This window comes from Thalia democratica, chromosome 8, assembly GCF_965202585.1.
Source record: "Thalia democratica chromosome 8, ktThaDemo2.hap1.1, whole genome shotgun sequence".
NCBI lineage: Eukaryota > Metazoa > Chordata > Thaliacea > Salpida > Salpidae > Thalia > Thalia democratica.
The window spans coordinates 16,649,388-16,675,382 of record NC_139172.1 but is presented as its reverse complement, the minus strand read 5'-3'; the positions used below and the strand labels follow the sequence as shown (position 1 = coordinate 16,675,382).

Sequence of the window (25,995 nt, the reverse complement as noted above, 5' to 3'; positions counted from 1 at the left end):
AAAAGATTAAAAGAATATTCATAAATAGATACGACAAAAATATTTTTAATAGTGTTTATCAAACAAAACAAGCTCACACGTTAAGTTATACTGAAACATTTTAAGTGCAACATAACTAAAAATTAAAACTGATATTAGCGCTTATTATAAAGTTTGAAGTACACACTATAACATACGTTTGGTATAATAAAATAATTTCAGTTAAATTCTAGTTCTAAACATTAAATTATGTAATAAGTTTCCACAAGCGTATGGAGATTTTCTTATGGTCAATTTTATCGGAATTACAAAAACAAATCTTTCTCCTTCTATGTTTTTTAAGCAACTTTACCTCAATATTTCAGAAAATCTTCCTTGAAGTATTTAGAACAACTTGTCAGAAAAAGTTAAAGATTTATGACTTAAAGTAATTAAAAAAAAAACTGTTTTTATTGGAAATAAAAAATCAAATTACTTAAATAATTCTAATGACCGAATTTTAATTTTTCTTAAGAGATTAGACTAAGAAAGTTTTAAAACAGTTGCTTTAAAATTGTAGGAATGGACTCTTAGTTAAATAATCTTTTTTTTTCCATTTTTAATTTGCGCCTTTCATAGGGAACTTATAAAACTATCTAAATTGGATAGTTTATACCTTAAAAGCGACTGGTAGCGGTAGCTTAGCTATATGTACAATTAATATAACAATAAAATCACTCGATTCATTACTTTATGACCTTTATTTTGGTAAGTTAATAACAATGCAACTACATAAATATTCTGAAACTATCGTACAAACCCATTCCAAAAACACACGCCCAATCTCGTTGATTCTGCCATCCGAGTCCCTGATATCCTTTATTTTTTGTATGAGGTTTCTATGCAATGGCAGCAATGAGTCGAGTTCACTGAACACCAGCGATACTTGTTCGGCTGTCAGCAACTTCAACGTCAACATCGCGTCTCTGTACGTCTGTGTTTTGTGATTTGTTGTTTTTGAGAACAAATTGCAATAAATCATTATTTATTAACAACTTAAATTTATTTTTAAAGTATCTGCTGCTGCTTAATTAATTATCTTATACAAATATGGTGCTGAAAGAGATTATCTTAGATCTTCAAAAAAAATTTGAGCAAATAAAAAACTATTAAACTTTCAGTTAATTCGAATTCCAAACTGTAAAATTGCAACTTCATAATTTTTAAGCTTAACAAAAAAGTAAAAACCTTTTCTGCAAGTTCGAGATTATGGACGAGTTCTTCTTCTCCTTGAAAAAGTTCATGAATTACATTCTGCCTTTTAACTTCATCTTTGGTCAGTTGCTTTCTATCGTATGTTTCACACCACAGTTTTTGAGTGAATATCCTGTAAAATATAGTCACAGGTGTTATATACACATCTTGAAGTAATAGTAATGATTCTTTTTTCAAACAGCAAGTTTTAAGATCATGATTTAAAAATTATAAATAAATCAACAATTTGTTAAGTATTTCACTCGTTTGAGACAACAATTATTTCAGTTGTTGTCTTAGCCTTAGTTGCTAGCGTAGTTTTGGAAAATAATACAATGTACTTTTTGTTGTTTACTATTCCACAAAAAAACTATTTTCGGAATATAAATTCTCTCAAACAGTGTCATAAAATGTTTTAGCTACTAAGAATAATATCATGGGGTCTTTAATAACTGAAACTCGAGTTTTATATTTTCATAACATTCAAAAAAAATTAACAAACACTTTTATCATCAAAGTCTTATTATAAAACTTTTCTGAAACTTTAATTTGTGAACTTTAAGTAATTACGGGGTTTAAGAAGTTCTAAACTTATAATTGCTTTCTCAAAACATATTAAAAAATAAAGAATGAAAACCGTGATTTCATGTTCAAGTGCTTATATATTTTACTGTGAACTAGTGTGCTTACGTTTAATTGTATGCGTTGTCTACTAAGAAAACAAATAATTAAGCAAATGTCAGCGTTATAAAAAATTATAACACGTAAAATTAAAAAATATAAACTATTTTATGATCTTAATTTATGGTTTTAAGTAAGCTTTTCAAATTATCTAATAGTTTTAAATTTACTTTCAAATTTAAACTTTTAATTAGAGTTTGTAAACATTTTTATAATTTAACGAAAAATTTTATAATAAGAAAACATAACATTTTTAAAACAGCTAAAACTTTATTTTTTAAGCACCTTAATTTGGCATTTAAACTATTAAATTTTAAAATATCTTATTTGAGATTTTGTATGGAGTTTTGTTTCATCTAGTTTCAAAGTTAAATTAAAAGTTTAATTTATTTCTCATACAACTTTCTTAAAGTTCTAGTTTATGTTTGTCTTAAATTGTTCTCAACTATACAATTATATGCTTAAATTAGGGTTTATAAAAAAAAAAATTTTGTAAATAAAAATAACACACTGCTTAAATTCACATAAACGTGCGATAACCTGGAATTATTTTTACTTTGTTTTCTTTCTTCTGGCGGTCTGTAAGGTTTAACAACAGTAGTTCCTCGCTGAGGTATAGATGACGATGCGCTGTTCTCCTTGAAGCTAGAGGAACGCTGAAAAGTTTGTATTTGTTTAGTTTTCAGCAAACTGTCTAGACATAAATATATATAAGGTTTCACTGTCAGTATAATCATCAATATGAATAAAAACTTTAAATTATTATTATTTTTTTATTTAAAATTATGTGTAGATGAGAAAGATATTTATAAAACTAAAGTTTGACACATATTATAACTCGTTGTATGAAATTGTAAATCAAGTCAGCACAGAAACAGTAAATGCACGAATTAAACTAGTTCAAAAATAAATAAATATACAATAAATTTTGGTAAAAATGTGCATAATTTATTGTGAGCGCATAAAGTATCGCTACTATGTTGGTTTATAATTTTTTGTTGATGGCTCGAAGGCAAACCTTAAGAAATTCAATCTAAATTCGTTTATCATGTACATTTGAACGACAATTAATTTGTACTTTTTATTCTACAGACATATCAAAGTATACTGTAATTGTGAGTTTTATCACTTGAAAGAAAAAAAAAACTAGTTTTATAACAAACCAGTCGTAACATTAATTGTTTAATATAGTCGTTCTTTTAGAAAATAGGAGAAATTCATTATAACAAAAGCATAAAAATTATGGATAACTAAAATTTGAAAAATATTTTGGGTACAAGAAAATCTTATATTACTGGTTAAAGAAGTGCATTAGATAGAAAATGAAATCTTTCGAAATTAAATTAATCCATATTTAGTTATATAGTAACTTTATTAGTTAGAATGGATTTAACAAAGAAAAATTGACTGATTGTACCATTAGTGAAAACTTTAAAAACAAATATCTACAAAGCTTATAAATGTGAATTCTGTAGGATAAAGTAAAATGTTAAACTATGATTTTATCTTTACTATGTTAAAAACAAGTTTTACACTATGCTTATTCAAACTTTAAATAAAGAATAAAAACTTTGTTTACAAAAACAACAACACTTTAAAAACTTACTATTTATAAGTTAGTGCTAAAACTTTTTCTTAATATACATTGCTTTGAAATATCGGTTACTAGGAATAAGTGATGAGAAACTACTTATACAGTTTTGAAACATCGATTAAAAGATTAAGAAATATATAATAATAGAATGTATGAAATTGTTTAGTTTTACAACATAGTTATATACTTCTACTAGTTTTACAAACATTACATAAAATACTAATTAACAAACACATTTTATCAGTAGGTTTTTCTTTAAATACGCAAAAAATCATATTAATTTATATAACTATATAAACTTGGTAGATTAAAAATTGTAAATACTTTTTAGATTATTTAAAATTAGTTTTTTTACAAGTAATTAAGTGTATTTTTTTACACCAAAGCATTACTTTAAACAATACTCATTTTCAAATATACATATGAATAAGTTTTTTATTCCTTAAGATAAATTAATAAGTTCTTCATTTTTACAGTTGGTTCTTAAAACGCAAATGTTGTATATAATTTTTATTTATAAAACTTATAAAAAATTTATGCTAAAATTTCAAAAAGGAGACAGCTATAAAGTTATCAATACATAAAATGTCTGTTTTTATTCAAAAATTCACCTGCTTTAACGTTTGTAAGAAAAATTTGTCTTATTTTCTAAACAAATTGCATTAAAACGTTTAAAAATCGTGCTCTGAATGGCAAATAGTGAAGATAAATTTCCCTAAAAATTAAATTAAGCTTTGCGCGTAACTAGCACTGCTAAGATACTTATAATCGCATCTAGAGATAAGCTTTTACAAACAAACTTATATAAAAATAGTAAAATAACTTAATGTTCAAAAAAAATGTATACTCAATACTAATATAAGTATCAAAAATAGAAATACTATCTAAAAAAATACTATGATTTATAAAACTAGTTATTAGTATTACTAGTATTAGTTACATAAAACTAATCGGTGTAAAACAATTTAGAATCTACAAAAAAATTGCAAAGAAAAATAGTCAACCCTGTGAATTTTTTAGATTAAGTATTACAAACCGCTACTTAATGGATTGTTTATGATAAAAATAAATACCGTTGTAAAAAATCTTATTCCAGCAGCAACATGACCGGGTGTAGGCACATGGTCGTTACTATTTGACGTTTGATATTGAGAGCTTTTATTAGTGAAGACCATTATCAAGCTGCGTATTTTACTTGTTTTTGACATTCATAATATTTATTGTCTAAATCTTTAAGCTGAAGAGAATTAAAAGTATAAAAATATTTAAACCATTTACAATGTTAACTATAAATGAAACCTATGAAATACTTTATAAATAAAGCTGTCAGTTAAAAATATTCTTTTTGGGTTATTTAATTCTATGAAAAAAAACTTTTCAAAATATTGATCTAAAATTTATTTTCAAGGTTTATTTTGATCGCGCTTAAGCTAAACTGAATTAAAAAATATCACATAATATATAAAAAACAGCTTAGCAATCAAAGTCTAAATAAAGGCTCATCAATTTTTTTTTTACGAAGAACCTAAACAAATCGTTATTTAACTTATACAAGGAAAGTTAGAACTTATACAAGAAATTTAGACAAAAAAACACTCAGCGTCAAAATACTTTATTATTCTATTTTCAATTACCTAGTGCTTATTTTGTCCTATCCTTTTTAAGGTTTATCTACTAATAGACAATATATCTAACTGAGTAGTAAAAAGCTTGTAAAACCTTTTAAATAAATAAAGTCGAGCTAGTAAGTTAAAAAAAAGTAACAAAATAAAACTTCAAAAGCGGTAGATAGCTTTAAATAAGATAATAAAAAGGACTTTAAACTTACAAGCTTGCGTTATCAGTTGTAAAGACAAGATAACAACATATACTAGTGGTACAATGTTTTGTTGTTTATAAGATTAATAAAGCAAAAACATAAGGAACTTAACTCAGTTTATTAACATAAAGTTACTTAGAAAAAAATTTTGATATATTTTTTTTTTATAATAAATAACTTTGTATAAAAGTAGACTGTAGTTCAAATAGTATTAATTGAAACATGCGTAATTCAGGTGTTACTTTGCTTTAAGTTCGTACCAAATATTTTTTTCAAAGCAAGGACAGTATTAATTAAGCTTCATTAAAACTAACGGATTTAAAATTTGATACTTTTTTTGTACTTTATTTTTCAAGACTAAATATATGACGATCTAATTGTATTGATATTATATTAATATTCACCACTTCTATATATATAAAAACCCAAATTATGGCAACTATGATGTATAACATATATGCCATGTACTGCCAAGTACCAAGTAAAACACATTTGTTGTGTTAGCTTGTTTCATACCTATTATAGACTTTACCACTTATTTAGATTTAGATAATTTAAGTGCCTCTTAATTTGTAAAACTAGACAAGGGTTTTAACGTGATTTCATGATTTCTTCTTTATTTTATTAAAAGTTTTAAAAAGTATTTAGTTTTCGAAAATTAAGTTATAAAATTAATAATCTAAACTGATTAAAACAACTAGAGAAAAAGACTGTCTCATAAAAAATAAAAGTCATATAAAAAATTATAATAAAAAATAAACAAAACTCAACAGTAAAATATCTAAGATGTTACTTAATTTGCTTTCATTTCAAACACTATATAAATTATTTTAGTAAATTATTTGCCTATGTTAACTAACAAAGGCTGTAAACTTCTATATATTTATAGTAAATATAGCTAATAGATAAAACAATGCTAAGACAAAACGACAATTAGTCATAATTAAGTCTAAAACAGATTTAATGCTCAATACTATAACGTTTAAACAGTTTCTCATGTCATATCGTGTCTAATACATCAGCTACGTTTCAACAAAACTACATCAAGTCATGGCGAACATGTGTTTTGCAAAACAAACGTCTGTACAAATCATACGCACTTAACCGTATCACATCAACGCATTTGAATCTTTATAAGACTTCAGTCAACCAGATCCTCGGTTAAAAATAAAGTAAAATTTATCATAGACATAAAAGATAACTAAAATTAACGTTACTATTTTTAAAATTTTTAATCAAACTCTATTGTTGCACATAAAACAGTAAAATTTTCTGCCAGTCTATTTGTTTTAGATGTTTTAAAATTGAACAATAATGGCTTATTTTTAAACCGCATAAAATTAAAAATGACAACTTAAATAAATATGATTATTAGCTGAATGATAATGATACACATAATTTTTAGTTTGAAGTACAGAAAAATATTTTTCATTTTAAATAATTAAGTATAAAATTATAAATATTTAGTGTTTAAAACTTTACTCGTCGTATTTTAAAAGTACAAAAACAAATAAATAAATTATTTATCTAAGTAGGTCAAAATTTAGGTCAAGTTTATCAGTTACAATTTAAAATTGTATCTGATTCTAGCACTAATGTAATAGATTTATGCAAGTACGTCATTTAAAGTACTAATAGGTTCTTAATGTTCGACCTTTGTTCTAAAAGATTTTTTATTTCAGTTAAAAAACACAACTAAAAAAAATCACCAACTATATTACACTGACTAAAAGTAACTTTACAAATCTATAAGGTATATGAAAAGTGCAATATATACTTTCTACAACATCTCTTTCAAACACATAACGAACTAATCTAATAATTCGACTCTACAATAATTTATTATTATTATCAATATAGTATTATTATTACTCCAAAACAGATTCTACGTTTTAAAACGATAGAAAAAAACTTTACTTGCAGCTTTTACAATTGCAATTCGATAAACAATAAAATAAAGAAACTTTTTTTTCTTTATGGCTTTGTATCTCATTTTTATTATGCTTGCTCATGCGTGCAACACTATGTGACGTCATATTTGTTTTGTAATAATGTATAACAAGTTATGTTAAAATCAAATCACGCACAATTCTTTCTTAATTTTCATTATTCATAAGGTTCTTATTTAGTTAAAGCAAAATTGTAATTTTATTTTTATTCTAATTTTAATAAAAAAATAACAAAATAGTTAGTAAAAGAAACCTCAAGCTTATAAAATTTTGTATTACATTCATATATAAATAGTTATTAAGCTCCTAAGTAGTTTTTTTTATTGTAAAACAGGCCAAGCTGTTTTAATATTAACTTATTTGATTTTCGTTATAAGGATCACTCAAATGAGAAACTTACACAGCGACACCAAATGACCAAGTTTATGACATCACAGTAACGAGTAACTAATTTGTGTCATAGCCATCGTGAAAGGACACGAAGATGTTTACACGTTTTCGTGAATAATTTGCTCAGTAAAATATAATTTTGGTTTTTAAATAAATCCTAATGTCATGATATTATTTGTTCCTAATTATGATTTAAACTAAGCTCAGTAAAAAAGTGAAGTATAAACACAGAGTTAATTATCTATTGTTCTGATTAAACCACTCAAAAACATAACTTCAAAAATAATAAATCTTTAACTGATATTACAGTAAAAAATGATACCTAAAATACTGCTTTATAGTTCTGAACAACTAAAGTAATTTAGTATGAATTGGAAAAAAGATTTATAGTTCAAAACTTGTATTTAATGTTTTGCCGATTAAAAACTTTTCACAATGTTTTGCATGTGCCAGATGAAACTTAAAAATATCTTTATGTTAACAAACGTATTACACCAAAAATTTTTTTTAAGTTTCTAATAAGTCAAAGTTAAACTGTATCAGCGTAACAAATATAACAAGTTTACAAGATTTACGGCTTAAGCCGTTGTAAACCTTTACGAGGGAGTTATTTTACAAATGGTTCCACATACAAAGCTCTTCGAATATAAACTATAAAACTTAAAAAAGAACTATATTGTAAGACTAAACTTTATCAAATTTTGTTGTAAACGAAATTACAAAAACATAAAACTAAGTAAAAATAAATTAAACGAAAAGTGTTGAAAAACTATTACTTTTATGTTGTTAACTCAAAAATTTAGTAACTTTGTGTAATTCAGTTCTAATTAAACAATTTTGTGTTTCGGTTTAATAAAATTAGAATTTTGTAATTTTTGCTTTAAGTAGCAAGAAACTAATTAGAGAAATAATGTTATTAGAGTTTTACTTAATTATTTATGCTGTAGTTGAAACTAACGTTAAAGCAAAAAAAACAAGTATTTTATAACTAACCGTCAGCTTGTTATTGTTCGGTTTACTGGGAGAGATGAAATTGGCAAAACTATTTACTGAAGAGATTACAGACTTCCGTACCGGTCGCACCTTCTTACCGTTCTGTTAGTTATAAAATACATTTTAATATTTTTATGTAAATACTTTCAAGCAACTTGTGTTAAATTTATCAATACTAATATAACAAAACAACAAGTTGTGGATCATACTCAAGTCACAAATATAAAGTTTAAGTATCTATTGTTATAAGTTATTTACTAGGATTTCGATACACACTTATTTTAAGGTTCTACAGTTTCTGTAAAACACAGTTTTCATGCAATAATGATACAAACTTTGATATTTTTAAGTTTAACGATAACATCTTGTAATTGGTTTACTGAAAATAGTGTAGACTCACTTAAAATACAAAACAGAACGACAAAAGCTAAGATAATATTACGGTTTTAAAATAAGTGAGATACAACATTTTATTTTGTTTGTATTGCTATAGCAGTTGTTATAACTAAAAAGTTGACATTGTGCTATACAACAAAACATAACACAATAATGCAAAAAATTTAATGAGATTTAGTATGCGTTCTAGCAACAAAGCATAAGAGATACCGACATTTATCTTAAAACCACGTTTTAGCGAAAGCTCAACAATTTCCAACAACTGATTTTGAATGTTAGAACAAAACTTAAAATGTATCACAACATTTTAACACAAAACAACATAACAAAAGCAGTGATTATTTAGTGATACCAAAGCATCAAACATCAAAATTTACTAAAACATGTCAAGGCAAACGCAAACAGGCATTATCACGTCTCAAGCATTATTATGACGTCACCTGCATCACCGTAGGGGAGCACTGGATGGAGTAATTGAGGAACTCGTCTTCGTCCATCATCAAGATCTGCTCCACCTCGTCTTTACAAACATCCCGCTCTGCGGTTCTCATCACTTGGGAGACCCTGCTCAACCCCCTGCTGAGCTGCTCTTCGTCCATCTTGCCACCGACAAGATCTTCCAGAATGAAGCTCCTGCGAAACATTTCTTCTTGCACGGACCTGTCGTCCATGTTCAAGCTCTTGTGTTTCTCTTTGTGCGCTTGGTAGTTCTTTGGTTTTCGCCGCAACTTCACGCCGTCGAGGACGCCCGGCCGGGAAATGGCGCATTTTATTGGCGTGTCAACGCGGTTGCGGCACAGGCTGGGAGTTTCCATTAGGTCTAAGTGCGGCGTGGATTTGTAAATAGGGGAGTTTAAGTTGGAGGGATGAGAATGAGGGCCACTGAGTTGGTTAAATGAAACTACTTTAGGCAGGTGTGAGGATTTCGGTCTAAATCTTGCGTCTTCAGATAATTTTGTCACATGGCTACTATTTTTGACAGTTAAAGTAGTGTCGGATTCTGGAACGCTTTCAAGTTTACAGTTTAAGGAAAGTGTAGAAGATCTTTGAGTTTGAATTTCTTCGGTTATAAACTCGTTGATATTAACTCTGCTATCATTGTCCGTTTGAATAGAAACGTTTTCGACAGAGTCGGTAAAAACTGTATGCGGTTCAGCGGTTCCTTCTATAGACATGTTTGAAAAGTCATCTTCACACAGTGTTGAAGAACTTTTGTACTTCTTTTGTAAAATTGCCTCTCCTCTTGGCATATACTGATGGTTAAAATTACCGGTCGAGGTTCGAACGATTTTGTCATTCTTATCCATAATGTCATAAAAACTGCTACCGCGAGTGTGGTCTTTGCGACCTAGCTTTTTTATAAAACTAAAAATTCCGCTACTCCTTTTAGGATTCTTTTGCTTTTTTTGATCATTATTTTTAGTCCATTCGTTAGTTTGCATATTTAAGGAAGTATTTTCAAAAAATGCCGAATTTGGCCTTCTTCTTTCAACGAAGTTGTTTGAGTAACTGGAAGCTGAAGAAGCTGTTCTTGAACTACACTCGGAGTCTGGTATTCTTGTATTTACAGCATTTATAGGATATGAAACTGTAGATGTCCTATAAAATCCATTTGAAGAGGCATATGCAGGCTGAGATTGGTCATTTCCGTTGCAAGCCATGCCGTTTTTAACTGGGATAATGTTGTCGGCGTAAAATGTTCGGGCATTGTTTTTGTTCTTGCGATTTTTTGCACTCTTCTTGCCAAACATCTTTTATTTTAAATTTAAATTTAACTAGCCCCTATAACCAAATTTTTAGGTGATTAGTTTATTCTCGTACAAAACTATACAACGGTAGAAACATGTACAAGTACAGAAATCAAGTGAGTCTATTTGTTCATATCTTTTAAAAATTACTTATTCAAAAAATATAATCTGATAGTAAATTAGTTTAATACCTACAAACCAGTTTAATGTAAAACTATTGACAGCTATTTTGCAACAGTTCTTTTAATATTTCGGTTAGACTAGTTAGCTTAAATCTTTAAAAATCGTACCTACAAACTGCTTAAATATGTTAGTGTAAAAACTTAGTATACAAGTAATTGAGAAAGAAAAAACAAAAAAAATATTTTGTCAGAATATAAAATTAAGAAATTTTTTATATAAAGTATTAAATAATTACTTTTTAATAATTGGATTACAAATACAATTTTGATGCTACAGAAAATAAGCTTGTCTGGTACAATATTTAGCTAGTCATCTTTAAGACTTAAACTCTGTTTGCCATTTTTAGTTATGTGTTTTAAACTAAATAAGCTAAAATTGATTTAACTGAAATAATAAAACTAAAAACTAAGTATTCTATTTAATACGTTAAGTTTAAACACTTAAATTACTCGTAAATAATCATTTAAATTAAACAATTTGAAAAGAAAGAAGTAGATTTTAAAGGATTATGTTTAACTTATTTTCAGAGCTCTTTTCATTAAAAGCAAGTGATTAAAATATTACCACCTATTGAATATTGCTTTTGTTACAAAATAATAGACGTTTTTTATCATGTCAAGTTATGATATTATTCAATTAAGTTAAAAAAAATTAACAAGTATAAAGAAAACACATTTTTTACCAAAATATTTATTAATTTTTTTTTTATAAACACTGCTGCATTTTTTATAACTATTTAAGTTTACTTACAACCTAAAACCTATAACAAATAATAGTTTAAGCGTTAATAAAAAATTAAAGCTTTGTCTTAAGACTTTTTCAAAGTACTGATTAATAAATTTGCGTTTTACATTACTTAAATACTTAATTAAAAGTTTTTAGTAAAAATGTAATAGAAACTAAACTTGTTATAAAAACTCATTAAACGCTTATGTACACATTTAAGACAATTTATATACTGAATTTTTACCATTACTTCGTAATATAAATAAACTAGAACACCAGAAGAAAATTTGTGACCTACACCAAACTTAAAAAACGTTTTTCTAATAAAAGAAAATGAACCTAAAACTTTCAATAAAAAAGTTATAAAACAACTTATTGAGTATTAAAATAGTAATTTTTAGTTTTATATCTATAGCTTGAGCCGTATATATTGAAATTATTTAACGTTATTTAAAAAGCTAATAATTTTAGTTTATATTAAAAATTACGTATACAAAATGAAAATATGCTAAAAATCTATTCTTTTTAACTAACTTATTGTTATTTCAAGAAAAAAAAATAATGAAAAAACAAATACTAAACTTAAACGTTAACAAAAGCTTAATTGAAAAAAAAAATATGACGATAACTTATTAATCATATGCTGTTTATAATAAATCACTAGAGGTCACTATTAACTGTTTTGTAGTTAAGAAATAATAATCCTTTAAAACTAAAAACACTAATTCTAAAACAGTTTTTATACAAGTTTATTACACTAAGCTGAAGCATAACAGTTCTAGATGTTATTTAAGGATTAACATACATTAAACAGGGTTTAAATTCTTTGCTTACTAGTAATCATAATTAATAATAGGCATAAAGTAATCAAAATTAGTATCTAATAACTATAAACAACTTTAAACGCTTTTCATTAACTGTAATGACTAAATAAGTAATAATGTAATTAAGCTTCAATTATAACTACTTATCAAAGCAGTTCTCTTAGATAATTTTAAAAAAATATGTATACAACATTAAGAAAAGCTTTTAACACAAAGCTAACTAGAAGTAGATATCAACTCTCAAGTTCAAATTTAGCATGCTATTTACACTACATAACTATAGGAAATGACTCAAAACTAGCAGGCGAAAATCGTTATATTAAAAACGTAATTAGAAAAATATCAACACTTCACCAATAAAAAACAGTATCAAATAAAGACATTGAGAAACTTTTTTTATTGACGTTTTAGCTTTATCCATTAATAATATAAATAAGGTAATAACAATTCTATGAGACTATATAATTATAAAACTTATTTCAACGCTTTTTGTAAAAAATGTTACTTTTTCAATAAAAAATTAGAGAATTTATAAATCAATTATCAATTCAAAAAAAATCAACCTAACAAAATAATAAGATAAAAATGACGTAACTAATTTCTGTCTAAGTATTTTATTTAAAAATGTTTTACACTCTAGAACTTATGTAGACAATTAATAAAATAAAAAAGGTTTGAACTACTTATAACAACATCAATGGCACATTACAAAGATGTTGATTACAAAATGTTAATCTTAATTAACAAACAGATAGCAAAGTTTATATGTACTTTTATACAAGTAGATCGAAAAATTTCATCTTTTATTATAATATAATAAAGTTTTAACTATTATTATAAGTTACCAGCAAATTTCATATCATATCTTACTTTTTACTAATTTATGTCTTAATTTAACTTAAAAAAAGGTATATAATTAAGTTAAAGTCTTTAGCTCTAGAACAACATAAAAACATACAGTTTGGTTTACTTTAAGTTCTTATACAAACTTCTTTCCATAGGTTTAAAACTGAAATTAATATCTTTGAATAAACAGTAAACAAATTTATGCAGACTGAGTGTACAGGTGCACTTTTTGATCTAAAACTCCAAAGACCTTCTTTTTAATATAAAACAAAATTGAAAAACTGCAAAACTTACCTCCCCCTATCACTTAAATTAGTAACCGTTTTATTATGCTCTAATACAATAAAATTTAATTAGAAATATACTTACTTAAAGAGAAATAAAAACCATGAAATTTAATACGAGCACATTTGTAATCTGATAAATCTGAATATGTTTCAAATGCCATCTGATACAATCGATTAGAAAACAATACTTTATGCATATAAATAAAAAGATTCAATTTTTTTTATAAGACTGTTCTTATATTTATAACATCTTTAAAATTTTACTGAAGTAAGTTATGTTTTTGTTTCGTAGACCATTATTTTTGCATGTTTAGCATAAAAAAGTTTAATGTTCTGTAAGAGACTATATTACTTTAGTCAATTTAAGAACCGTTTTAGTTTAATCCAGTTGCTTATAATTTGAAAGTACTTTAAAGATTCATTTATATATTTTTTCAGACTTAATTAAAAGCTTATTCTGCTATTTGTTTTTATTTCTTGAGGAAGTTTTGTCTAGGTTTAAAAAATTTTGAGACCTGCCAAAACAGTAGTTAAATAGAAAAGAAGCTATACTAGATAAGAGTTTTATTTAAAAAACAGCTATTTATCTAGTAAAATTAACTTCAATTTAAAATATTTAATTTCAGCTCGACAAGTTTAACATAACTCAGCATTTTTATTGCTCTTTAAGTAAATATTTTCAGTCAAAGTTTGTCATAGTTGTAGAAAGCTCTCTGAACGATATGAACTAGGCATAGCTGTGGTATGTACACGTATTTATATAATTCTTTTATAAAAAAAGTAAAAAAATAAGTAACTAAAAGTATGTTAAGTATATTATCTTATTCTTTATAATATCAAATTTAACAAATTAATATCTTATAATAAATGATTAATTAAAGTTTGACTATCGAATGGCTAATTAATAAATTAATTCATTCTAGATTAATAAAGATATCTAAAAGCATGTAAATAATAACTAATGATAAAATACAGTACCAACATTATTATTGATTTCTACAAAAACTGTGATGCAATTTATCTGACGATATTCAAACGAATGACGTTTAACATTTCAAATAAAACTCCATTTCCACTAGGGAGAAATTAAATAATAAAACATTTTACGAAAAATATTACAATTGTAAGTAAGACAAAAACTATGATTTTCAATAAAGGTAATTTACCTATAGCTTGTTTATAAGCAAAAAAAAATTTTTATAAAATTAAAATAACCCTTTTCAACTTAAATCAAATAATATATCAATATAAAGCAAGCTAAAATAAAACATATGCTACTATAAATTATTCTAAAATATTTATTATCGAAAAAATAAAATTTTATACCTCTAAATTGTTGAATTAAAATGATGTCTAAACAATACATTATTTTTTGTTTAATTTATGTCATATTTCAAACATAACATTTATCTTATTATTTTAAAATATACACAATTATAACTAAAAACAAACCATAACTTAAAGCGAAAAAAGGTGTTACCACGAAATTTAGAAATAACTTTATTCAAAGTGTTTCACAACTTTTGTTTTTAATTGAACTAAATCATGATTTAAAAAGTTTTATTATTAAAATAAAACTAAGCGATTATAACCAGTGAAACAAACTATAATAACTTATTTTAAAATATAATGTTGTAAATTAAACTTGAATGATTTAGATTATGTTTATTCGTTTGTGTTTAATTTGATTAATGTAATTCAACTCCATTCTACTAATACTATACTATCAGAAGTTTAATCTCTTGCTGAAAACTACAATATTAAGAACTTAAATTCTAAAATTAATTTTTTTTTTGCAAACTTGATAAATGATGAAATTGTGCAAAATTTAGTGTTACATTTTATGAAAAAGATAAGTGTAATACTACAAATAAACTAACTAAATATATATCTTTAATATTATTTATTTCTTTAAAAGTCAACTTTAAAAAAAACTTCTTAGAGCAGTATTATACGAAATATAAGCATATAATTTAAAATTTGTTTTTTAGTTACGAAACTTTTAACTCAGCAAAACTAGTTAAAATTTTTTAAACTTCTATTAAGTTGTTACTTATTACAGCTACTTCTATATTTTTTATGTAATAGCAAAGTTTTCTAGTGCTCAACTTATAAACTGAAAAATAGGTAAAAATTTGGGAATGAATTAGTTAGAAAATTAACAACTTAGTGTGCTTTTTATAACGTAAAGTCTTAACTTAATACATAAGAACTTTTGGTTAGTAAGGACCAGGAAATTTATAAATTTCACATAGATATCTTTTATTTAACTATTTTAAGTGATTTAAACATTTTTTTATATATCACATAAATATTATATAGCTTTAAAAATACTTTTTTGAGGAAACATAACAACTATAATAAAAAGCATAATCTGAATTGTAGCTAATTAACAGCTGCAGTAATTAAAGATACAGTTTGTTAATATTTATTGTCAATTAGTTACTCAACAATTTTAGTCTTCTGAAGGTAAAAAAAAACTTCAAACAGTTATGATACTTTTCAAAACAAGTTGCTTGCTTATTACAGCACTGAAAACTGCTAGAATAAGAAATACTAAAAAAAATTAAATAACTTTGTATTTTTTAATTCTGTAATTTTTAAATAATCAAAATCAAGCCATATTGATTTGTATTAAATTCTAGAATCGTTTTACTTGAAAAAACAATAGACTAAACGTAAATCTTTCTTGATTCAAAAGATGCGAAAGGCTATACATAATAATAAAGTGCATATTTGAAAGAGTGGCTTTGTAAACAAGTTAGAAGAAGAGATCAATAATTCATGCGAGTTACGGGCTAAGCCATGCAGCAGTTGCAGCAACCAAATGTTTATCGCCACAACCGTTACTATATGTTTTACCTTTAGTTTTGGCATTATAATGTAACTGTAATTATCTTTAAGCCGCAGCTATGCTCGTAACATTTTCCTACAGTTTCATTTTTTTATACTTTTTTGACATGAAACTTTCGCTACTCTATTCTTATTAGAAAAGTCTTATTATAATTATAACTATTATTTTCATGAAACATCACATATTATCGTCATAAAGTATTTTTTCGTAGAATTTAAGTACGATACTGACAAATAATAAATACCCTGTTTCAAACATCATTTAAAACTAATTTAGAATCATTCGATGAGAAAAATAAAAGTATACTTTGAGCAGCAACTACACAAATTCCTTAAACATAAAACCTGAATTTATTCCTAAATAAAGGTCATACCAAAAAGTATGAGTTATCTAGGTAGTGTATACTAATCTTAAATCATTTCAATGCATGTTTGTAAAAACATTAACATTTCAGGGCAAGTTTAGAAAGTTTTAAAAACAAAATTTACTTTTATTTAAGTAATTTTTTTTTTGAATAAACCTTTATACTAAAAAATAGCATAGATAAATAGGATTAAACAACACAAAATCTTGATTTTGATATAAAGATAACAAGCTTGCTTAACTGTATTGACAAACTATGACAATTTGTATGTCATTTGTGCAAACCAACACATTTCAAGTATCAAAAACGACTACAACTTCCAAGAAACAAACTTCAAAAACAGTTGATTTAGGAAGACACAATAAGTACTCTGCTTCAGCGAGCCAGAGAAAATACAAAATGAAGAGCAAAAAAGAAAGTGAAAGGTTTCTTGGTGAACACATCATATTGCTCTAACAGATGAGTTTGATAAACTTCGTTACTTTTTGTTATAGTTAAATACATGCGTTTTGTCTGTCTCGTTTTTTGCAGACAAGTTTTCAGCTCTTAAGGTATGACTAATTAAAATTGATTTACCGTTTATTGCAATACATGGAGAGTAGGTTTGTAAAAATGTTAGTTAAAAAACAAAAGATACATGCTTAATTTAAAAGTAATAAACTTATTAAATGATCGCAACAAATTATAAACCCAGACGACTTGAATTATTTTACTTTTCACACAAACTAAGTTTTAGAAAGACTATTTTTATATAGAGTTAAATTAGTTTTATAATAGAGACTTATAATATACTAAAATATAAAAAGACTAAACAGAGAAACTAAAATTTAATCATCTTTTTACCATTTATTTTTTTATAGTTTACATAACTTATAGAACTTCTCGAATTATATTAGTCATCTATCTAGTACTAAACTATTAAAACTCGTTTTTAGACCCAAATAAATACCATTCTGACAGAACAGTTTACATTTAGATTTTTTTTTTCAAGTTTACAAAAGTGAATAGCAATAAACTATGTTAAACATTTTTTTACTGAGTTATTATCTTTTGAATAAATATAAATTCAATACAACAAACTCAATAAATATTTTCAACGAGGACTGATCAGTTTACTTAAAAGTAATACATTATTTTCTATGTCATTACTTTTGTTATAATAAGTATTTTTAGATAAAACTTGAAAAAAAATATAACATAAGAGAAAGATCCTCACTTAGGAACTTTAAACTAGTTAGTTGAAAGTCAAACAAAAAAATTCAAAAATACATTTTTTTTCAATAAAAAAAGTTGTTTTATTTCTCTTAAATTACCAAAAAAGGAACTTATACTTAAAAGATTTATATTTGGAGAATGGTTACTACTTAAACATGTCTAACATATAAAGCAGATATAACTATTAAGTCTAAAAAGCAGAACAACAGTTTGCACAAAAAAAAAAGTTTAATTTTGATATGCTCATTAAATACATACACTTGTAGATTATTGAAATTTTCCTAGTTAAGTATTTAAATAAGATAACACGTGTTACAGACATATGTTTTTATAATTTAGGATTAAGACTAAACATTGTGTACATTATTGAATAATTAAGACAAGCTTGGACTTTTTCTAAACTTAAGGTATTTTTTATTAGCCTAATTAAGCTTAAAAGTACTATTAACTATAGTATCAAGTTTATTGCTTTGTTTAGTCCTACACAACTTTTAAATCAAGTGTATATTTCAAAATGTATTTTTTATTAAGTACCACTACTTCTTAGACGTATTACATATATCTTCTTATGTACGGACAAAATTACTTTAACAAATGCATGGAAAAGCTCAACAAACTTTGTAAACAAAAAGCTGACAAAAACTACTCGGATACTATTACTAAAAATAAAACACAGTAACAATAAAATTATGACAATTATGCAGAAACTTCAAAAGTTTGAATAAGTGAACTACAATGGCACAGCGTGAAGTTAAAGTTACTTTACAGATAACGAAGCAACAATAAAGAAGAGAAATGGTAAAAAAAGGTTCTGGGTGACGCTTCATTCAAATATATATATCTGGAGATCAAACAACCATCTCTTCTTATGATAAAGCTGCTAATCAGTTCACAATTAAAATTTGACTAGTACACCAGACGCAAAACACATCACTAGTCAACTATAATAAACAATAAAAAATTGGTAAAATATAAAACTAATTTATTTAAACCATAGAATTCTGAATATAAAGCCTGCATATTTTTCTTCATAACAATTTTATTACTACAATACATAGGTTCAGTATCATATTATTTAGGTAGTTAAAAACTAAATTTAGAAATGAGTTAGTTACTTATAAAAATCTTAATTATAATTTTTTTGTTTTAATAAATTAAAGCCAATGCAGTAAACATAACTCAAAATTATTAAATATAATTATATGCATCAGATTCATTTAGATATAGTTTAATAATTATAAAAACTTAGTATATGAATTCAAGTGTTTAGCATTAATTACATTTATAACTTTAACAAATATTTAGTGTTCAGCATAAAATGTTTAACATTTAATGTTACTATTATTATTTTACTTGTACGGAATATTCTTATTTTATAAATTATTACATCAGTGTTCATTAATATCCATCTTTCTTCAACAAAGGAACAACTGTGATCGAAATAGTTACAATACAGCTGCTGTATTTTATTTAAGAAACAAAAAGTACTTATATTATTTTAATCGCAATATTAACATTTATTTCAAATTACTCTCTACTACAACTAAGCGGACATTTTTATTTTCTAAATTGTATTGGATAAACAATTTGTATAGTATTGGAACTTAAAGTATTAGGTATACTTATGTAACGTTAACATTAAAATTATTTAATGTTACCAGTTCTTTATAAACTAAATTCATTTAGTACAAATATAAAAACTCTAAAAGTGTAATTTTTTAGAGAAATTTATAGGATAAACTTGTTATAAGAAGCTATGCATTGATATGTTCCATTAAATTATAGGTTATCTTTGTATTTTTCTCAAAATATTCATGCAATAATTCGTTATATACCAATATTTTTATGGTTAAGTTTAATACTTAAATTTTATAAAATATTTAATTATTTTTTATTTTACTTATGACATTTATTTCCAAATTTTACAATACGTGTTATATATCGGGCATGAAAGACAAATAATAAGTGCATTCTTACAGTGTTTAACAAGAGCTTACCTTTACTGTAAAAATCATACCAGCAGTTCACATGTTCAAGATTATATGTAAACAAAATTGATAAGTAATTTTGATACTTTAAAAATATTACTTTGTTATATATCATATAAAAATTATTTTGAGTTTTAAATTTCAACTTGTGAAATATTTTAAACTTCTTAGGAATGTTTCTTAAAATTTGAGGTCTTTAGCTCGAAAAATTAAATAATATATAAACTTTTAGTTGTAAAAATAAAAAAACTAGACAAAATGTCGAAAAAAGTGTAGTTATCAACAGTTTTTTTTTGTGAACGTTATAAATTTTAGTGTTGGACTTACTCTTAAAAATTTAAACAAAGTTTGGTAAAAAATTAATGTTAATACAGATTTACAGCGAAATAGTCTTTTTTCACTTTTTTTATTCCCGCCTTCTATGATGAACCTATTGAAACGCACTTAAAAAGATCCCTACTATCTCAAAAGTTACTTTGTTGCTTGATAAGCGGTTAAACTAGTCCCCTAAAAAAGTATTAACATAGATTTTTTTTTTTTTTTTCAAAAAAGTTGTATAATATTTATATAGATATATTGCTTGAAATTTTTGAGCCATCAATTCTTAGATGAAATTAGTCTTTAAGTAAGTTGTCTAGAAGTTAAGATTAAAAAATTACCAATAGATGTAATATTTAAACTTAAGCAAATTTTGTTTCAACCATTTTTTTATTGTTATGTCATGTTTAACTAATACATAAACTCGTTTTATAACCTTATTTTTATCAATAAGAAATGTCAAAACCAACTTAACACAATACACAATACAAACTATATAAAAAGACAATTAATAATAAGAATAATAATAAAACTATTAAATAAAAAGTAGTAGTTTTTTTGGTAAAGTAACCTAAAGGTTAGGATAAATATCAAAGGTCAGACAATATAACCACTTTAAAACGACTTTTACTGATAACTAATAAATTATTTTGATTGTGGGCAATGTACGCCGTAAGGTCGTGAACCACCTTTCCAACAAAATCCCACCCTGCAGGCCGTATGTTGTCTTATTTTTGCTTTAAAACATCTTTTGAAAATCAAACAATATTGAGCTTTTTAATAAAAAATAGTTTGAAATGTGCTTCTAATTTTATTTTCAGTACACTTTAGTAGTTCTTTTAACAAAATCATTCATTGCAATTTTAGTTGAAAACTTTTTTTTTGAATTTTTTTAGTAATTTTATTTTTATTTACACAACCTGTTAAGATTTTTTAATATATTAAGCTTGCTAAGATTTTTTCTTACAAAAATGGCTCCCTGAATATAAAAAAAGCCTATCTGTATTTTAAACTATTTCAAAAATAAATTTATGCCAGTGTTGATATTACAATTATCCAGGTAAACATTTCTATATTTAATTTTTTCAAACGACTTCTTTAATTGAAATACACATTTATGTTTTAATATAATATTTACAACTTTTAACTAACAATTTTTTAAAGTTGTTGTCACTTTGCAAAGATTTTAATTTTAGATTGTAATATTACAAATAAACAAAAATTATTTACAAAAATTTTAAATTTTAAATATATAAATCCTTAAGAAACATTTTTGCAGAAAAACATTATTTTAGTAAAATAAAATAAAAATATGGAAAATTTTCTCGAAGATTAACAAAAAATAATACTAACTTGATTGCTTATAGGCGACTCTCTGCAAGCAGCTTCGTGCAAAGCGTTTGATAACTTTGGAACAAATTTTTGAGGGGTATCATAGAAAAATGCTGGTAGATTACGCTGTAATTATTTTGCATATTTTAAAAGTATTCACTATCAAACGTTTTGTCACCACAACAACAGTATTTGTTGATAACAAGTTCTTAGTAATACGAAAACAATCTTAGTTTAGTACAACCTATAGTTAACTCTAAAAAAGTTTGATAGTTTTTAAAATAATTAAAACTAAAATTTTACAGCACAAAAACACAACCTACCTTATCAGTTTCAGGTGTATCTGTATCTTCTTTTTCAACATTTCGTCGTTTTCTTTGAACCTAGTAAATATTTTATATTAATAATAACTAAACAGACTCTTACAGAATATAACAATGTATTTGAACATATGACATAATATTTAACAAGATAAACTTTTCAATGAGAAAAAATAAAAAAATTACACTTAGCATTTCAAAAATGAAGTAAATATAAACTTCTTTGCTTTACTATTTTATTATACAAAATATGTTTTACTTAGGGCAATCTTTAACATTAAGTTAGTCTCGAAAATTTGTGCTGCACTTACAAAAACTATCTAAGGGTACAGGATGATAAGGCACTTTTTTAAAGTTAAAACCATTTTGAAATCCTTTAACCTAGCTAACACTTATGTTTATCATTTTGATAAAACTCTTTCAGATTTTAAGATACAATAGCAAAAAGTTGGAGAGAGAGGTCAATATATACCTTAATTAGCGTTGCCGCAGACCGAGCTAAAAAAAAAACTTCTTGATTTTTCTAAATCAAATTTTTAAACAAAACTGATTTAACAATACATAACAAAAGACTTGAAATATTTATTAAATAAGATTCTAAAAAAGATGAATTGAAAAAGCAATTTTTTTTAAGATAATAACATGTTATATCAACTTACAGGAGTTGTGTAATTCGGTTTTCTTCTAATTGCTAATATCTTTTTTGATGAATCTTTTCTTCTTAACTTTTTGTTTTTTGAATTCTTACTGCTGCTCTTCTTCAAACTGTTAGAATCTTTCAATGGCAAAGCATGGTTACTTCGCTTGTTTGTAAAACTTGATAGCGCCTGTTACAAAATAAGTTTAGCAAATAATCAGTTTAATGTAAATTTTTAAAAATAACAACTATTGGTCTTTAATAACAAAAAACATTTTAACTGTTAATATCTTATTTTGTTTAAAAAGCATCTATATTTAAAATAAAGACAAGAAAAACATTTATTTCAATATAGTGTGCAACAAAAGCTTCTTAATTTAGCTTCAATATCAATTTTGACCCTAGTTTATGTTGATTTTTAATGAATTTATTAAAAATTGTTAACTGTTACCTAATACCTGACACCACAAGTTTTATCAACTTATTACCAGCTTTATTAAAAATTTATGAAACAGAATTACTTTGAATGATTCGAATACTTAACTATATTTTAAGCTTCTCAATTCAAACTAGCAAAAGAGTAAAAACATTTTAGCAAAATTCCTATTATAACAACTATGATATATAAATTTTTATCAACATTTTCAAAAATTAAACTTTGTAAAATAATAGAGGAGGCAACCACAAAAATTAAAGGTTAATATAAAATGTCTTATCATAGACTTAAGGTTAGTTTTTAGCATTTAAAAAGCTAAGTACTTTTGATGCTCAGAAAAAAGGAGCATTTTAAAGTTTTCAAACAGGGGTATACTTATATGTAAAAACATTGTCTATGTTTCTAATTATTCATAAACTTATAAATTTGTAATTTTAAGAAACTTACAGATTGTATATTGTGTAAATAAAAAGAGCTTTAAAAAAATTCAAGTCTTACTTCTATTCAAAACAAGGTAGCCACGGTTTTTTTAAATTTTTTCAATATTTTCTTCCCGGTTTTTAAAATTACAAGTTTTATTTTCTCCTTTTAGTATGTAAATTAACTCAAAGTAATAACAGCTTTTAAATAGTACAAAATTATTGAAAAGATACTGTCATGCTAGTTTAAGTGTGTTTTACAATAAATAAAACTGCAAATAATTATTTTATCTGTATACATTAGTTATTTATTTTCTAATCTAAAACTCATTATTTATTAAATAAAATTGTTCTATTTTCCAGATTCTTCTTATTTTAGTTTTAGCTTCTAGGTTTTCCATGTTCTCTTAGCCTAAATTTTTTAAATTTATAATTTTCTAGGTAAAATGACAACCCTGTTAAAATTTATTTTATTAAACATCTTTATAAAACAGCAATTAATAACTCAAGAATATTAAAATTTCCAGTAACTTTATTTTCACTTTGTACCAATTACAATAAAATATAATGACCAGACTAATATTTTTTAAGTAGTTTGTCATTATTAAATAAAACATGGAAGCTTAGCTTCAGTTTCCTTGTTATTAAAACTTTGGGTACTTGTATACAAGTTTAAACTAACACTAAGCATGATCTCAGTAAACATAGGAGCTGTTTTGTTAAAGAAATTTTGATCCTTTTCATTTTTCTTGCATTTTCTTGAAATCTGAAATTATAAGTGAAGTGATAAATATTTAATTAGAGTAAAAATGTTCTTGAGAGAGGAACCAATCTGGAACCAGCTAGGAAAATAGAGTTATAATGGAGGTTTTATAAAAAATATACATGACTAAGTTTTGGTGCTAATTACTTATCCATGTGTGAAAAGGTTATTCAATAAGAAATTTCTTTAGAACTTTAGCAAAGCACCAAAACTTAACCAGGTATAAGTCTTAATAAACCTCAATTATAGATTGCTTAATCAAAAAAAAAAGCAAAAAAAACATTTCAACAATAAAAAATCTGCTTACACATTAAAAAAAGTTACTTAAGTTATATACTTATTTAAATTCTAAAACACTTACTAAAACCATGTATTTAAACTTATTAAATTAAGCTTTGAAACATTACTAAACTCAAAAGTTATACATATATTCTTTTATAAAATTAAAACACTGAGTGCTTTAATATTTCTGAAAAATTTAGTTTAAAAATTTCATCTTAAAAGTTAAATACTTAACAGCAATTTGTACATAAATTTGTGTATTACTTTAAATAATAATCACTAAATTAATTTATGAAGTGTATAAAAAAATATTATAATGTACTAAAACAGTTAATAATTTATTAAACATACTTTTGAATCCAAACTTTTAGAAAATGTATTTAGAAATTCCATACACTTTTTTTATCTTTTCTAGAATAAAATTTAGTCATTAACAAAAACTTCTTTAAACTATGTACAACAAATAAACTTAATGTGAATGTAAAACTTTAAAGCCTTCTTATTACTTCTTATTTAATTTTCAATGATTTTTTAAAAGAATATTTATACATTTAAATAACATTATATCACTTTTAGATTTTTATTTGTAGTTTGAACTTTTAAAAGCACTATTTTAAGGCTTATGTAAAGTGGACTTACATTTTATGTCTAAAAACAGACATACTAAAATGTTATAAATTAAAAAAATGATATATAACTTTCAAGTATGTATAGTGCTACAATAAGACCTTTGTATATTTAGTATTCTTAGATTATAATTAAGACAAAAATAAGTTAAGATAAATAAACAGTTACAAAAAGAATTTTCTAAACCTAAAGATTGGCCATTATACCTAAAAATTTAGGCGAAAATATCACAGTAGAACCTGAAATTTTGAATAATTATTATATATGAAAACTTAGATTAGGTAAGACATATTACAAAGGACTTAAATATTATACTTTATATAAATCTTCATTAGTTGTATAGCAAATTGAAAATAGCAATTAAGCATATTTTTTTTGAAAACCATTGAAAACATTCGTACACATTAAATTTAATTTTTTACTAAAAAGGGTCAACAAAATGTACTTTAAATTACCTGTTAAACTTTTAAAAAGTTAATGGTGACCCTAATAGAATAATACTTGTATATCTTTAAACTAAAAACTAAATTTAGAGTTTTCAATTTTAATTAAAAATCAAGAAATAACAATTTTTTTTTTCAAAAAAGGTAAATTACACAGTTTTATTAATAAAAATTAATTTACTTAGTGACATATCAGATAAAAGAGATGGACTAATTAAAAAATAAATAGCTTGAGTTTTCAACATAACAATTTTTTTGTTTTTATTAAGGTAAAAAATCATCAGTCTCAATCTCTACCCCTTGCAACAATATACGTTTTTAATAATTATTAACAGCCAAAATTGAGAAA

General features: G+C 24.7%; 1 protein-coding gene across 2 annotated transcripts in view; it reads right to left on the bottom strand.

Moving 5' to 3' along the window:
• The window catches only part of LOC145843411 (rho guanine nucleotide exchange factor 3-like), a 29,733-nt gene extending 4,746 nt beyond the window's left edge, over positions 1-24,987 (bottom strand). The window contains exons 1-9 of one of the 2 annotated variants that reach the window (XM_082950889.1): positions 24,928-24,987; positions 24,214-24,297; positions 22,699-22,866; positions 22,043-22,102; positions 21,741-21,845; positions 8,639-8,740; positions 2,434-2,549; positions 1,207-1,345; positions 779-952 (exon numbers count right to left, since the gene is read on the bottom strand). In XM_082950889.1, coding sequence (XP_082807015.1) covers positions 779-952; positions 1,207-1,345; positions 2,434-2,549; positions 8,639-8,740; positions 21,741-21,845; positions 22,043-22,102; positions 22,699-22,866; positions 24,214-24,297; positions 24,928-24,969 — 990 coding nt within the window. In that variant the 5' untranslated portion in view covers positions 24,970-24,987. Of the gene's footprint in view, positions 1-778; positions 953-1,206; positions 1,346-2,433; positions 2,550-8,638; positions 8,741-9,474; positions 10,812-21,740; positions 21,846-22,042; positions 22,103-22,698; positions 22,867-24,213; positions 24,298-24,927 lie in introns of those variants that run through there. The other variant, XM_082950888.1, reaches the window with a different exon arrangement.
• Between the last annotated feature and the right edge of the window lie 1,008 nt (positions 24,988-25,995).